Source organism: Bemisia tabaci, chromosome 2, assembly GCF_918797505.1.
Source record: "Bemisia tabaci chromosome 2, PGI_BMITA_v3".
In the NCBI taxonomy this organism is placed as follows: domain Eukaryota; kingdom Metazoa; phylum Arthropoda; class Insecta; order Hemiptera; family Aleyrodidae; genus Bemisia; species Bemisia tabaci.
This window is the reverse complement of record NC_092794.1, coordinates 49,770,460-49,784,066: the sequence shown is the minus strand read 5'-3', so window position 1 is coordinate 49,784,066 and position 13,607 is coordinate 49,770,460. Positions and strand designations below refer to the sequence as shown.

The 13,607-nt window shown below is 41.5% G+C and overlaps 1 protein-coding gene across 1 annotated transcript in view; it reads left to right on the top strand.

The window, feature by feature from the left end:
• Dop2R (dopamine D2-like receptor) overlaps window positions 1-13,607 on the top strand; it is a 521,385-nt gene that overhangs the window by 391,929 nt on the left and 115,849 nt on the right. Inside the window, exon 3 of the mRNA XM_019061710.2 lies at window positions 9,091-9,343. Within this exon, the coding sequence (XP_018917255.1) occupies window positions 9,091-9,343 (253 nt within the window). The remainder of the gene's footprint in view (window positions 1-9,090; window positions 9,344-13,607) is intronic.

Sequence of the window (13,607 nt, the reverse complement as noted above, 5' to 3'; positions counted from 1 at the left end):
TCTGTTCAAATATCGATGGCGTAATAGCGAAATTACGTATATTCGTTTGCGACGTTGCAGACTTCCTGTCTTACATTATTTGAAAAACTAGACGACGTAATTTCTTGAAAACTGCCTTTATTTACTTTTATATTTGTTTCTCTATTCTGTATGGATCTCAAGCGATGAGGTTGGCTTATTTTTCTTCAAAGAACTAAAATAGGACTGGTAATTTTGAAACACCACAATAGACATACGTGGTTTTTCACTTTGGCCATCGATACGTCATTCAGAGTGACGGGAGCCCGTCCATAATTTATTCGTGAAATTAGGGGCTGAGATCATGTTATAGCCTCGGCTCTTTCAGACTTTACAATGCGTAGCGAGGAATGAAGTTAACCGTGAATTCTCTTGATTTATACCTTCGAAATTTTCGTGGAGATAAAGCAGTGGTCCACAAAACTTCCCTCCGGAAATATAAATGCAGTCTGACTGGAAAAGTCCATTCATCTTCAAAACGGACTTCTCCACGAACAATACGCAGGGTGACAAGGATATTTACTGTGCGGGTGAGACGCGAAAGTTTTTCGATAGTTTCAAGTTCAGAAACACGAGAGATTTCTTTTTGATAAAAGTCAAACTCCCAAGAGAGACGAGTTTTCTGCATCATGTTCCTACACTCTCCTTTCATCCGGAGCAGACCAAAAAAATTAGAGCTCTCGAATGGTATGTTCCCTTTCACCCATTAAGGTTTACGGCAAGGTTGAGCAAGCGAGTCCAAGAACGAGAACTGTTGGAGTTAACCAGGAGTCAACGTTGGCAGTTGCCACTTTGTTTCGGAGTACAACTTCCTAAAGCTTACTGGTTTTCATTCTCTCTCTCTCTCTTTTTTTTTTTTTAACGAGTGGCAATATGTAAATGTAATATCTTTTTAGAGCCTGCCAAAATAGATGCTTGATTGGGTTCCTCCTGGGAGGAGACGTAGGGGACGCCCAGTGAGAGGTTGGCGACAGGGGGTGTTGAGTGAGATGAGGGAGTGTCAACTCCCTGGTGACCTTTGGGAAGACCGAGCTTTGTGGCGATTGGGCGTCGTAGAGCGCCGAAGAGCGCTGTAAAAGCGACTCATATGTATGTAATATCTTTTTACACAAGTCCATTGTGTACAGCTTTGAACACAGGAATCTCCGGAGCGGTGAATCTGTAAAATAAATGTCATAGTTTACAGATTGCCGGAAAAAGTACAACTGGAAACTATAAAAAAAGTTACTAGGTACAACACCTTAACTGCTTTTCGTGCATGTACTTAGTCTCATCATTTGGCACAAATCCTTAACTCAAAGTAGATAAGTTGCGCTTGTCACATAATCGTGTTTTGGCGCTTGATTTTTGAAGATTAGCTAAAAATAAGTAGATCCGTCCCAACAGCAACTTTCTCAAGCTACCCCAAGAATTTTTGAGCCAGACCGACACTGACCCACCACCTCCTCTTTCTCTTCTATGCACCCAACCTTTAGAGCGTTACATAATTTGATGAACTTTAAAGAAAAGAAAAAAACTTTGTATCGAAAAACGGGTCCCTTTCTGGCATACTGGGGATCATTAGAAAAAGAGCTCACTCACGATGGCTGAAAAATTTGGCAACTTCGCTGTCAGATCAAAAAAAGAAAAAAAACCAGTTTCAAAAGTGTCCGAAGTTTCTAATTCATGTGTCCGCTCGGAAGCGGCGACTATCTGGGCTCTGACGGTAGGTAAACTCCGCGTAGGGTTCGGGAGGCGGAAGGGGGGGGGGGGAGGTGACGGTCGGGAGAGAGGCGAGACAAAGAGAAGTCGGGAAGCAGATCAAACGCCAAGTTTTATGGGGGCCGAAATAATACGACAGCGGAAGTTGGCACAAGTTGCTGTCCGATTCACGAGCTCTGCTCCCGATAGCTCGCGTCGTAGCTGATCACCCCTCAACCCCCTTCCCCCTCCCCAGAGAAGGAGTGTCCCGACCCCGCGCCCTCCTCACTCCGTTTCCAACGGGGAAGACATCTCGGATCCCAACCTATGAGTCGAATCAATATCGAATTGTTCGATACAGACCTATCATAGCATTATTGTCTATCGATGGAAGTCGTTCGATAGGTATCGATGCAACCATCTCGGTGCGGAAGGCATCGATGGCCGTCACCGCAAATTGGTCACACTGGGTTTTGTACGTTTCGGTGCGTGTCGGAGTGTTGAGTTGAGGAGAGTATGGACTTGTTCATAGAGGTCTCAGGGTCTGAGCTTAACTTCTCGTAAGAAATATCGACGGCCGCCGGGTGAAGCTTTGAGTCCTTTTATACTGAGAGTCGAGACAACACCCCCTCATGGAGTCACAAACTGGAATGAAGATTACAGAAATTGAACGTTTTTTGTAATCTTTGATCGGCCCATTCTCAAATTCCCTTCTCCGTTCCTTCTCTCATTCCGTTTGTTCCTTGCCGAACCCGCAATTCCCCGCTCCATTCCAGATTATAATCTTTGCAATCGGTGAAAATGTAATCTGTATTCCCGTTTGTGACACTGTGGAGGCCTAAAATACGGGAACCAATCAGAAATGGATTCACATTGTCTTGACTCTCAGTATAAAGGGACTCCAGTAAAGCCCTGTATCTCCATTTGAGACGTTGCTGATCCCCCGTCTTACTTCATTTTTCCTCTTTGGAAAAGTAGCAGAAGTAGATTATTTTCTTTTCTCTGTTATCAGAATATTCTGCATTGATTTCAAGCTATAAATTTAACTTGTTGAAATTCCAAAAAAATGAAACAAGCAGTTTCAATACATCGCGCCCACATCAATGTCTATATCAGCTGTATACAAGATATTCGCAACAACAATTGCTGCAGACGCAGCCGAAGGCGAGTTGCTTGCGCACATTAAATGCATTCCGAGAGTCAAGTATCAATTTTTCTCGAAATTTTCCAACACTTAAGATCAAAATGTGAATTGAACTCCGTGAACAAATCGCAGAGAAAAGTGCAGTAAACCTCCAGCAAATGTGTAAATTCATCAGCAGGAATATAGCGATATCCGCATGTTCACACGGCGCCCCCCCTTTTTTTTCTTCTCTTTCGAGGCAGCGCAGATTCCAGCACTGGTAAAACAAACCTCTTGGACCGATGCCGCATTGCATTGATTTAAGAGTGCAATTTCTTGTCGCCGGATTTAAGAGTCTTGAACTCTTGTTTCAAGCGGATTTTGCATTGAAACAAGAGTCCAGACTCTTAAATCCGGCGACAAGAAACTGCACTCTTGAACCAAGAGGTTTTTTTTACCAGGTACGCACTGTACTCGGAATTTAACGAGGACACTTACGGGTGGCTTGTCTGCGTATTTTTCCGCTCGCCAAGGTCGTAAATCGACCCCGAAGTTCCCCCTCCCCTCCTGTCCCGATTTATTTTCGCCATATTAAGTGCTCATGCATTTAATCGAAACGCTGATGGGAACCGCGATAGAGAACAACTTGTTGCGTTCGCGAGTGGTCGCACTGCACCGCGCTGTCAACCGCCCTGTTGCATAAGCTGAATTAGCCGGCTTAGAGCGTGTCGCGGCCAAGTCGCAAAACCGCAGTCCAAAACCGCCACCGAGCAACTTCGCTCAAGATGCATTTAGAGATGACGTATTCATAGCCGCGCGCCTCCAATCGCCGTGTCATCTCCGTTCTCTCCAGTCTCCACACTTGGACCGCGTTAAGCAGAAAGGAACCAAGCCATGTCAGTTATTGCCAAATTTAATTGAAAAATTTAATTTTTTACATGAGACGGTTGTGCGGATTATTGTTCGAATTTCAGTAAATTTTTTTCATAGTACGAATCATTTCTTTAGCTTTTCACAGGAATCCGCCCAAACGTCCTTTTGTAAAAAATTAAATTGCTTGGATGGCAATGGCTGATGTGGCTTGAATCTTTTCTGCTAAACGCGGTCCAATTTTCTTCCACCTCCGTTTCTACACTAATATCATCATTACTGTAAGCTATGGACTTATTTAAATTCAGAGAAATATATCCATTCTCATATTAGCCCTGAGATCTATGTTAATATATACATGCATGACAAAGCTTACGTCACAGTAGTTATAGTTTCTTTTGATTTAAATGCGTCCAGCTCTTCTCCAGACTTCTCCCGCGTAGTCTGGATATGTAGTAAATATGTATTATTAAATATTTGTGGAACCTTGTTACCACATACATGTGTGGAATATATTCTCTTCTTCATAGTAAGCTGAAGCGCGTATTGGGAAAACGAGTAGTTGCGGCGTGATGCTTTTTCAAGGTTGCCGCAGCAGGGTCCAAAAATAGGCCTTGTGTAAGATAGAATGTGCTATTATTCAGTGAATTTCAAAAACCTTTCCTCTCAGGTTTTTGCCCCATTCTATTAGGTCCTTTTAGGATGCAACCTGAGTATGAATTCCCTCGGTTGACCCTAGGACTTTTCTTGAAAATAAATGTCTTATCGTGGGAAAAGCAACATCCAATGTTTATGTAGTGTTCGTGATCTTCTTCAGCGCAGCAGTTATATAATCTATATAGTCAAATAACTAAAAAACACAAGAAAAATAGGTAACCAAGGCCAAAAAACAACAAAACACAAAGCCTGAGACGTTTTGGGGTGGTTTCAATCCCCTCCTTGACCAGAAAAAAATATAAGATATTATAATAATCAAAACACCTAGACCCCAATTTCGTGACAGCAAAAAGTGAGATGGTGAGTCTATACAGTCTGTATAGTCTATAAGTAGTAGGAGAAAGGGGAAAGGATGGCCAGGTGACCAACCCGAAAGGAAATCCCGAGCGGCGCAGCGTGGCGTGGTGCTTCGTGTCGACGCCTCTTGGTGGCAATGGGAAAGGGGGTCCTTCCACCCCTTCCCCCTCGCCCTACGCGCCACGACTCAAATATTTGCATTTCATTCGCTGTTTGTTTTTCATTAAAACACTCTGCCTTCTCACGTTTTGATTATAACTTATGAGTCAAGGACTTATCATCTGTGCTTTGTTGCCACCGCACGGTGGATCGAGTCAATCAGAGAAGTCGGACATGAAATCTTTAACCAAAACTGCAAATTTTGATGTTTGATTTGTCAAATTTTTAATTTTAAGGGGAGCATTTTAAAAAAAAAAAATTCACGAGGAAACCAAAGGAACCACTTTTAAAACCTCAAAGTTATGTATGAACGGAGCCACAAGCTTTCAAAGTTTCCAAATTTTGTCCGACCTCTCACATTGACTTGATCCACTTTGCGCCGCTAGAAAACTGATCGCCGATCAACCCTGTGGACGGATCTAAACTTAATCAGCCTAGATACGTCTTCCGCTGTTTCGTTTTTACTCGTGATTTGTCTTTTCGCTGAAAAAAGTTGACAAAATGATTGAATTCATAGTCGAACAACTTCCTTCCTTAGGCCTATAAAGTTTGCATCGAAATTAAAGGGAGGTTTAAGAGGACCTTTAACGTAGCATCATTTAAAGGAAACAAAATTTTACAGAACTTGAGTAAAGTTAACAGTTTGATTTGAGGAATAGGTTCTCAGAAGGGATCGCGCTAATTTGCTACAACAAAAAATGTATAATACGAAAGCATATGGAATGCAGATTATGGAAATGTTAAAGTAGGCCATAAGGGCCTACTTTAAAATTGGTCCAAATTATGAAATCCTTTCTCTCATGCTTTCCTTTTTTTGCAGTGGCAAATTCTTTGACACGATTTCTTCCAAAGTTGAATTGATCAAATCTACCAATTTCCGTATGTATTGCCCTTTTTTTTAATGAATACATACTACGTTAAAAGCCACCGTAAACCTCCAATAATCATAAATATCTCTCTATCTCTTAGGAACAAAGCTAGTTAAGGAGGGGCCGTCAGTATCACCCATAATGATTTGAAACTTTCGGTGAATCATCACTATCGAGTGACAATCATAGTTACAATTATTACTCTGAAAAGGAATGACTGGCTAGGTTCTAACCCAACTGAGCAACTAAACTAACTCTGGAGCAGCGCATGAAGTGTCTTGCGTAATTGAAGGCGCCTCACCGTGGACTCGCGTTGCAATGAAGAATCCTGTCAGCATACGATTCTTGCCAATTTCCGTCTGATCACCTATGAAAGATATTCACGATAAATTTTAAGTAATTATCTTGTGAAAAGGTTTTAAATTAATTATAATAAACGTTTTCAATTCGATAATATTTCTATTTACTGCTCTTTACAAGCTGTTACGTGTAACATGATTATACTGCCGATTTTTTTTCTATTTCAGCATGAACCATAAACATGCTATGACTCTTGTTTTCGCTAATGATACCTTAATTGCCAGTTTTTGTTTCGACAACTAATCAGATGTAATCTGAAATCGTCTTATTTACATCAAACGTTGCCAAACTGTCTCTCGTGTTTTATTTTTTGTAAAAAAAAAAAAAAAAAAAAAACATATTCTGGCTGGATATTTTTGGAAAGTATTTTTCAGAATCTTGGGCAATCTTTCATAAAATCTCAAGGCATTATTTTTTTTGACTTTTTGTTGAAAAGAATGAAACAAAATAGGAAATCGGGCTGCTTTGATGAGATTTTAGCCTCGATCTTATAGTTAAAAGAGCACTTTTTCCCCCGAAAAAAAGCTCGATAAATTTAGGCACAATATGAAAGAAGACCTCAACTCATTCCAGTAACCACATTAATCCTATTTATCTAATAACTTTATCGTAAATGTAGTGCCATAGGAAAAACGAAAAAATCGAAATTAAGAGATGAATTTTAGAGCACAAAGTAGTACTCAACGAAAATTTTGAGACAAAAAAAAAGTCCAAGCACAATTAAATCAAATCGGAGTAGAATGATGCAGCTTTGAAGCACGCAGTTATAATCAATACCAGTAATCCGCAGTTTTTTTTTTCTTATTTTTTTCCTCGTCCCCCGGAGTATGATTCAAATCCTCGAGCAAAGAACTGAAACCCGGCAAGCGGGTGCAAGCATGGTGCTAATGTTTCAAACGTCAAGTGTGGGTGTTAAAATAAGCGGGAACTCGAGTGCCGGCGCACAGTGGATCGAGCCAATAAGAGAGGTCGGACAAGATTTTTGTACACTTTAAACGCCTATAACTCCCTTTATACAAAACTTTTAGGTTCTATAAGTGGTTTCATTGATTTTCTCGTAAAATTTTCTTCTTTTAGCACTCCTTGAAATGTAAAATGTGACGAAATGAACATCAAAATTTGCAGTTTTAATCAAAAATGTTATGTCCGACCTTTCTGATTGACTCGATCCACCGTGCGGCGTATGTTGGTGTGTGGTGTGTGTGGTTGTGTGTGTGCACGCTCGCGGGGCTGTGGGGAGCGAGACAAACGGAATAAGAATCGAATTATGTCGCTTTTACACTCTCGACACAAGTGGATTCAAATCAGATCAACAACTCGCCACCCCCTCTTTTTCTCTCGACCCGATCCGTTTTTCCATTATTGCTACCATCGTCAATGTGTACAACGTGTAAGCAGTGCGCCTCACGAAATCCTGTTTTACTTACGAATGGATAAGCTGAGCGCGTCATGAAGTACAGCTTTGATTTTGTATGAGGAGGAGGTGGAGCTGCGGGCTGATTATTAAACTTGATAGACAAAGCTATGTACGAAGCAGCGGGCCGATTATTGAAACTGATAGATAAAGCTATAGACAAAGACGACAAAAGGGATTTGGAGGGATCCTGTTGGTGGAAGCGGTTGGTGGCAAATGGACATAGGAGGTAGGTAATGGAGTAACTAACGGCAACCCACGAGAAACCTGATAGTTAGTCCATCATTTTCTTCCTTAGTCTATAAGAACCAATCATGTCAACCAATAGGATCGCTCTATACTCCCTATGTCCTCTTTGTCTTTAGCTTTGTCTATCAGTTTCAATAATCGGCCGGCTGTAGACAAGAAACCATGAAGCGATTCTATTGGTTGAAACGGGCGGTTGTTATACCTAGACCAAAGGAGAAAATGGTGGACTTACTCTGTGGTCTCTTGTGAGTTGCCAATAGCTAGTCTATGGCATACCTCCTTTGTTTATTGCAACCGCGCCCGCTTCCACCAGTAGGATCGCTCATTTTTCCCGTTTCTTTGTCTATCAATCCCAATACTCAGCTCACTGCCCCACTGTTTACCACGAGTCCGTGGCAGCTCTGGCAAGTTGATATCTCGCGGCTTTCGTGAAGTCTTCGATTGAAAAAAAATAATTTTAGCTGATCGAAATAATATTGTCCATTACCTATTATTTGATCTCCGGCTTCCGGAGGATCTCTACCATGACAGATTCCTGTGGAGAGTAGGCGTCGCAGAGCGTCCTAGCGCGCCGTAAAAGCGGCTCATACATACATACATACATACATACCTATCATTTGATTATTCCGTTTTAACATCGAGTGATGCTGATGATACTGTGCGTCAGAAAATAAAAGGAGGTCAACTAAAGCTGTTTTTAACGGTTTTCAACTGAAAAACTTCTAAATATCGGTATTTTTCTTTGGTTAACAATTTAAGGGGCAGGAGGACAAGGTGCAAGTTTTGAAAAATCGAGGCGTCAACGATTTCAAGTAACACTAGTCGAAATGCATACATATATTTTGAGAAAAATTTGCTCCCAAATTTCAATTTTTAAGCATCAAACAGTCAGTTTGAACTTTCTCTCTGCCGTAAGGATCCATGTAATTTCGGAACTTTAAACACGTTTCCTCGAATCAGCAAAAACTGCACTTATGCGCCTTGTCTTCCAAGCCCCGCATATAATCTTCCCAACGCTGTATGATCAAAACGAGCTTCGAACTCAAGAGCCCTGTGTTCTTTCGTCATAACGGGGTCAAAATGGAAGCTCAAAATGAATCTATAAATACGATCTGTTCGCGATTGTTGATCAAAAAAAAGTCGCGCCGCTCTATTCTGAGTTGCAACACTCATCAATCGCATCAAGTCCCGACTTTGAGCCACTTATCGTTGAAATCGATTCACTTTGAGCTTCCATTTGACGCCATTTGGACGAGTGGAGACAGCGCTTAGCTAAAACTTCCAATGAATGAACTGATATTCGAACATTTTGGTGCTTTTTCTGTGTGTTTCAGATATATAGCCGTGACTCAACCTATTAAATACGCGAAGCATAAAAACAACCGTCGCGTGTGGTTGACGATAGTTCTGGTGTGGGTGATCAGTGGGGCCATCGCGAGTCCTATCGTCCTGGGCCTCAACAACACCCCCGACCGGATACCCGATCTCTGCATGTTCTACAACTCCAATTTCATCATCGGCTCCTCGCTCACTTCTTTTTTTATTCCCTGTTGCATTATGGTCTTCCTTTATTATAATATTTTTAAGGTAAGTCCCATCATCAGCGTCATTTTAACATATTATTTGAAATTAATATGTGTCATTAAATCTTGTGTTTTTTTAATTTTGTTTTTGTTTTTAAATTTGACGTTGAAAGTGCAAAAATCCGAGAGCAGTAGTTCCCTTATGCAGATAAGTGTTTTTATCCATGAGCCAGAAACTATAGTTTGTTATTACAAAATACAGCCCAGTTGATCCTGGATGGTGGAGGGTCGATAGGTTAGTACTCCTCTCTTGAGGCTAATTGAATCGACCCATGCGAAAACGTCCGTTGTCCAATTCAGGGTTTCACAATTGCAGTGGTTTCTTTTGCTCCCACGACACTGATGAATAAGATTGATCTCTTTTGTAAATGCTAATTTATAAAGGGTCTATTTATATAATTGTTCTACATTCCTAATGTCATACTCAATGTCCACTCAAATTCTGAAACACTGAATTGGACATCGGACGTTTTCGCATGTACGCCGATTCAATTGGACGCTGAAACGACCTTAAATCTAAATCAAATCTATCATGGTTTGAGCTCCTCCATTAATGTTTTTAAATGGATCCCTGGGCTCACATCAGAATGGGCGTAGTTCCTTTTGATTTAAATTCGTCCTGTTAGACTTCATCTTGCGATGAAAAACCACCATTCATAGCTCCTTCAAAAGAGCACCTACCTGCATAGAGACCGTAAAGACCCATATGGACGTATTCCTGCCAAACGGAACTATGTGCATAAAGACACGAGCCCTGAGAACCGTAAGAATATATCCCTAACAGGGCTGACGTCATTATGCACATAGTTCCGTTTGACAGATATACGACCATATGTTGTTTCGGTAATGAGCCAGAGTAAGTAGTTCCAATTGCGATCGGTGCCCGTGATCGGTGATCGGTGATTGGTGCTGGAACTCGTTTCCAATGCTCACGCTCCAATAGTTATCCGAGTGTTGGAATCTCGAGAAACGATCCGAGCGTAAGGTGAATTTTTATTCTCCCCGTTCGAATCAGAGTCGCCACCATCATGCACCGGTGAGCCGCGCGGGAACAAAGGGAGAAGCGCAAAGTATAAAAGGAAAAGTTCCGTCAATCCAACAAAGCATCGGGCATTAAGTATCAAGTCGATCGGCAAAAGTTGGGCCAATTAAATCCTTCCCGGAGTTGTACGTTGTTGTTCGGCGGGGCCCTCAAGTTGTTTAAAGTTCCGCCGGCGAGGGGGCGGGGGTGGGGGGATGGGGGCGCTCGGCCGAAGAGGCGAGAGCGCGGGTAATTGGAGTAAACAGGGAAACAGATCAAACCAGGAGCGCTCTTTTTTCTTTTTTTCCTCGGTTTGTAAATTTAATCACTCGATTCCTCTGCGTGTTTTTAATTGTTTAATTGGCGTGCTCGAGCGTAACCAGCCGGGGCTCGAAGGGGGTGGGGGAGGGGCTTTTGGCTTCGAGGCATTTTTAATGTTCCGTAAACATTTCGAGCCTCATCGTTTCGGAGTCGTCGCCACTTTTGGCCGAAAATCATCGGTTTTTTTTCTTCACGCAAAGAAAAGTTGGTGTGATTATATCCGTACAGATAGGAGCCGAATAGTGGCGTGGCGTGAATTGCGATATATCGATTGTCGTGCCATTTAAACCTATGGAAAAGGATCGATGAACAGGGTGTTCGCAGCGGACACCTTAATAATCGATTCTTTACCATAGGTTTACATGGCGTAACAATCGATATATCGCAATTCATGCTACGCCACTGGAGCCGAATAAACGTAACCCATAATTTGAGAAAAATTGAGTCATTTGCATTCTCGACATACTTAGCGAGGAATTTATCTTCTGCCTGAAAAAATGTCTTATGATATCTAACACCAGCGGGCTGATAAATAAAACACATAGACAAAGTGGTAGACAAAGAAGACGAAGGAAAACTATACTTCGTACTTTTGTGGTGGAAAATCATCGTTATCCTTGCAAGTTTCCATCTCCAACGTGTCACTGGTGAATTTTACCCGAAATTGAGAAAAAATATTCTTTTACTGATGCTATTTTGAGGGCTACCTTAAACCTCCCTTATTTAAGACGTGAACCAAATTGGGCCTTTTAAAGAAAGAAGCAGTTTGAGGAACGACTATTTATAAATACGACCCTAAATCTATAACAACCTCCCGTTTCAATGAATAGGATCACTCCATTTTCCCTTGGTTTTCTTTGTCTATCACATTTGTCCATCAATTTCAATAATAAGTCCGATGGCATCATGACAGAATCCTGATTTTGAGTTTTACGGTCCTCAGCTATAGGTCTTTCCTCCTGTGGACGTTTGTCTATAGCTTTAAGTGTCAAGAATCGACCCGCTAGCATCATAGCCAAATCCCAATTTTGAATTTTACGGCGTCCAGGTCCTTGTGGACGTGTGCCTATTGCTTTTATCCATCAATTTCAATAATCAGCCAGCTGGCATCATGGCAATATCCTTATTTTGAGTTTCACGTTCTCAGGTCCTTCCCATTGTGAAGGATTGTCGATCGCTTTCGTCCATCAATTTCAATGATCAGACAGCTGGCATGATGGCAAAATCTCAATTTTGAGTTTTCTAGTGTCCAGGTCCTTCTCCCAGTGGGCGTTTATCTATCGTTATTGTCCATACATACATATAGGTCACTTTATAGCACTCCCTCGCGCTATACGACTCCAAACCTCCACTGCTCTTTGTGGAACCACAAACCTTGGGCCATTGAGCACCTTAACATTCCAATTTTCCATCCCACGTTCTACATTCCTTACATTCCATCCCAATTTTGAGTTCTACGGTCTTAGGTCCTTCCCATTGTGTAGGTTTGTCGATCGCTTTTGTCCATCAATTTCAGAAATCAGCCCGCTGGTCCTTCCCCGTGTGGACGCGTTTCTATAGCTTTTGTCCATTAATTTCAATAATCAGCCCGCCGGCACTACGGCGAAATCTCGATTTCGAGTTTTCCGGTACTCAGATCCTTCCCCTTGGAGTTTTATTCCCTATTTCCTGGCTAATTTGGGAACGTGGGAGCTCTTTGTCCCGACAATAAGTTCACGCTCATCTGGTTGCCCCTTGAGTTGATCCGTCGCGTCGTTACGTGCGTTTCAATTACCGACGGTGTCATCGGATCGCTCCCCGCCTTCGCTCACTACTCCATCTTCGCGCTTCGGATAAATTCGATCAACGGAAACATAATGAGAAAAACAGCGATGACACACTAAGGTATTTCCAGACGCCAACACTTTTACGGTCCCCGGAAAGACCCGGTTCCAGTCGTTGCCACCGAGTAAACTCAAAGCAGAGCAGGCACTGCAGGACGCAAAGGACTTTTTACTGCAGTCGCAAGGAAATAACGGTTCTGTTAACACGCTTTACGCCTCTGTAAGTTGACGAAACAGCCAGTAAATTGCCATCGCTGACTATACGTGTTGCCCCACGGTGATCCAAGGACGAAGACTACTCCTATGTCACTTAGCGGGCTGATTATTGAAATTAATAGACAAAGTAACAAGCGGGAAAGTTCTAATACGTGGGTATTAGAGAAGCGCTCAGCGGTGAGCGCAATTTTAATGAGTCCCAGATTTAATTTACTACCTATTAACTGAGTATGTTAAAATTTGCAATAATTAAAACATCTAAAATTGTGCTTCCTCCCCCCCCCCCCCGAAAAAAATCCAAGATCCATAAGAAAAATAATGATCCATTACTTAAGTACCGAAATATTAATACATAAAAAATCCTCGATTTCTCATAAAAACAGAGAAAACTATTACGGCTCCAAAAAAATAACTTTTCTAGATCATTCGAAGAAAATGTATCAAAGATGAACGTATCACTTAACGAGGCCAAATTAATTGTTTTAATGATGCCCTAATTGGACACGTAAAAAATATTATAGGTAAATAAATGAACGAAATATAAATATTAATAGGTAAATGATGAGACAATAAACGAAATCAATCAACTGCAACTGATTGTGAGTACTGAAGGTAACTTTTCGCGAATCGAAGGCACCATGTGTCCGCTAGGTTGCAGCACACTACGCTAAATCCTTCTAATGACTCATGATCAGACACAACCTTTCCTATGTTTATTGTTTATGCTTTGATACTCTGTCTTCGTGATAACAGGATTTCATACAATACAATAATCTAATACGTAATTACGTAAATAGAGAAAGAGAATTCTTGCAATACCAGAATTATAACCAGGGTAAACGGAAATTACATTCATTTTTTCCTCCTCATATTATGTTGAGCCTTAG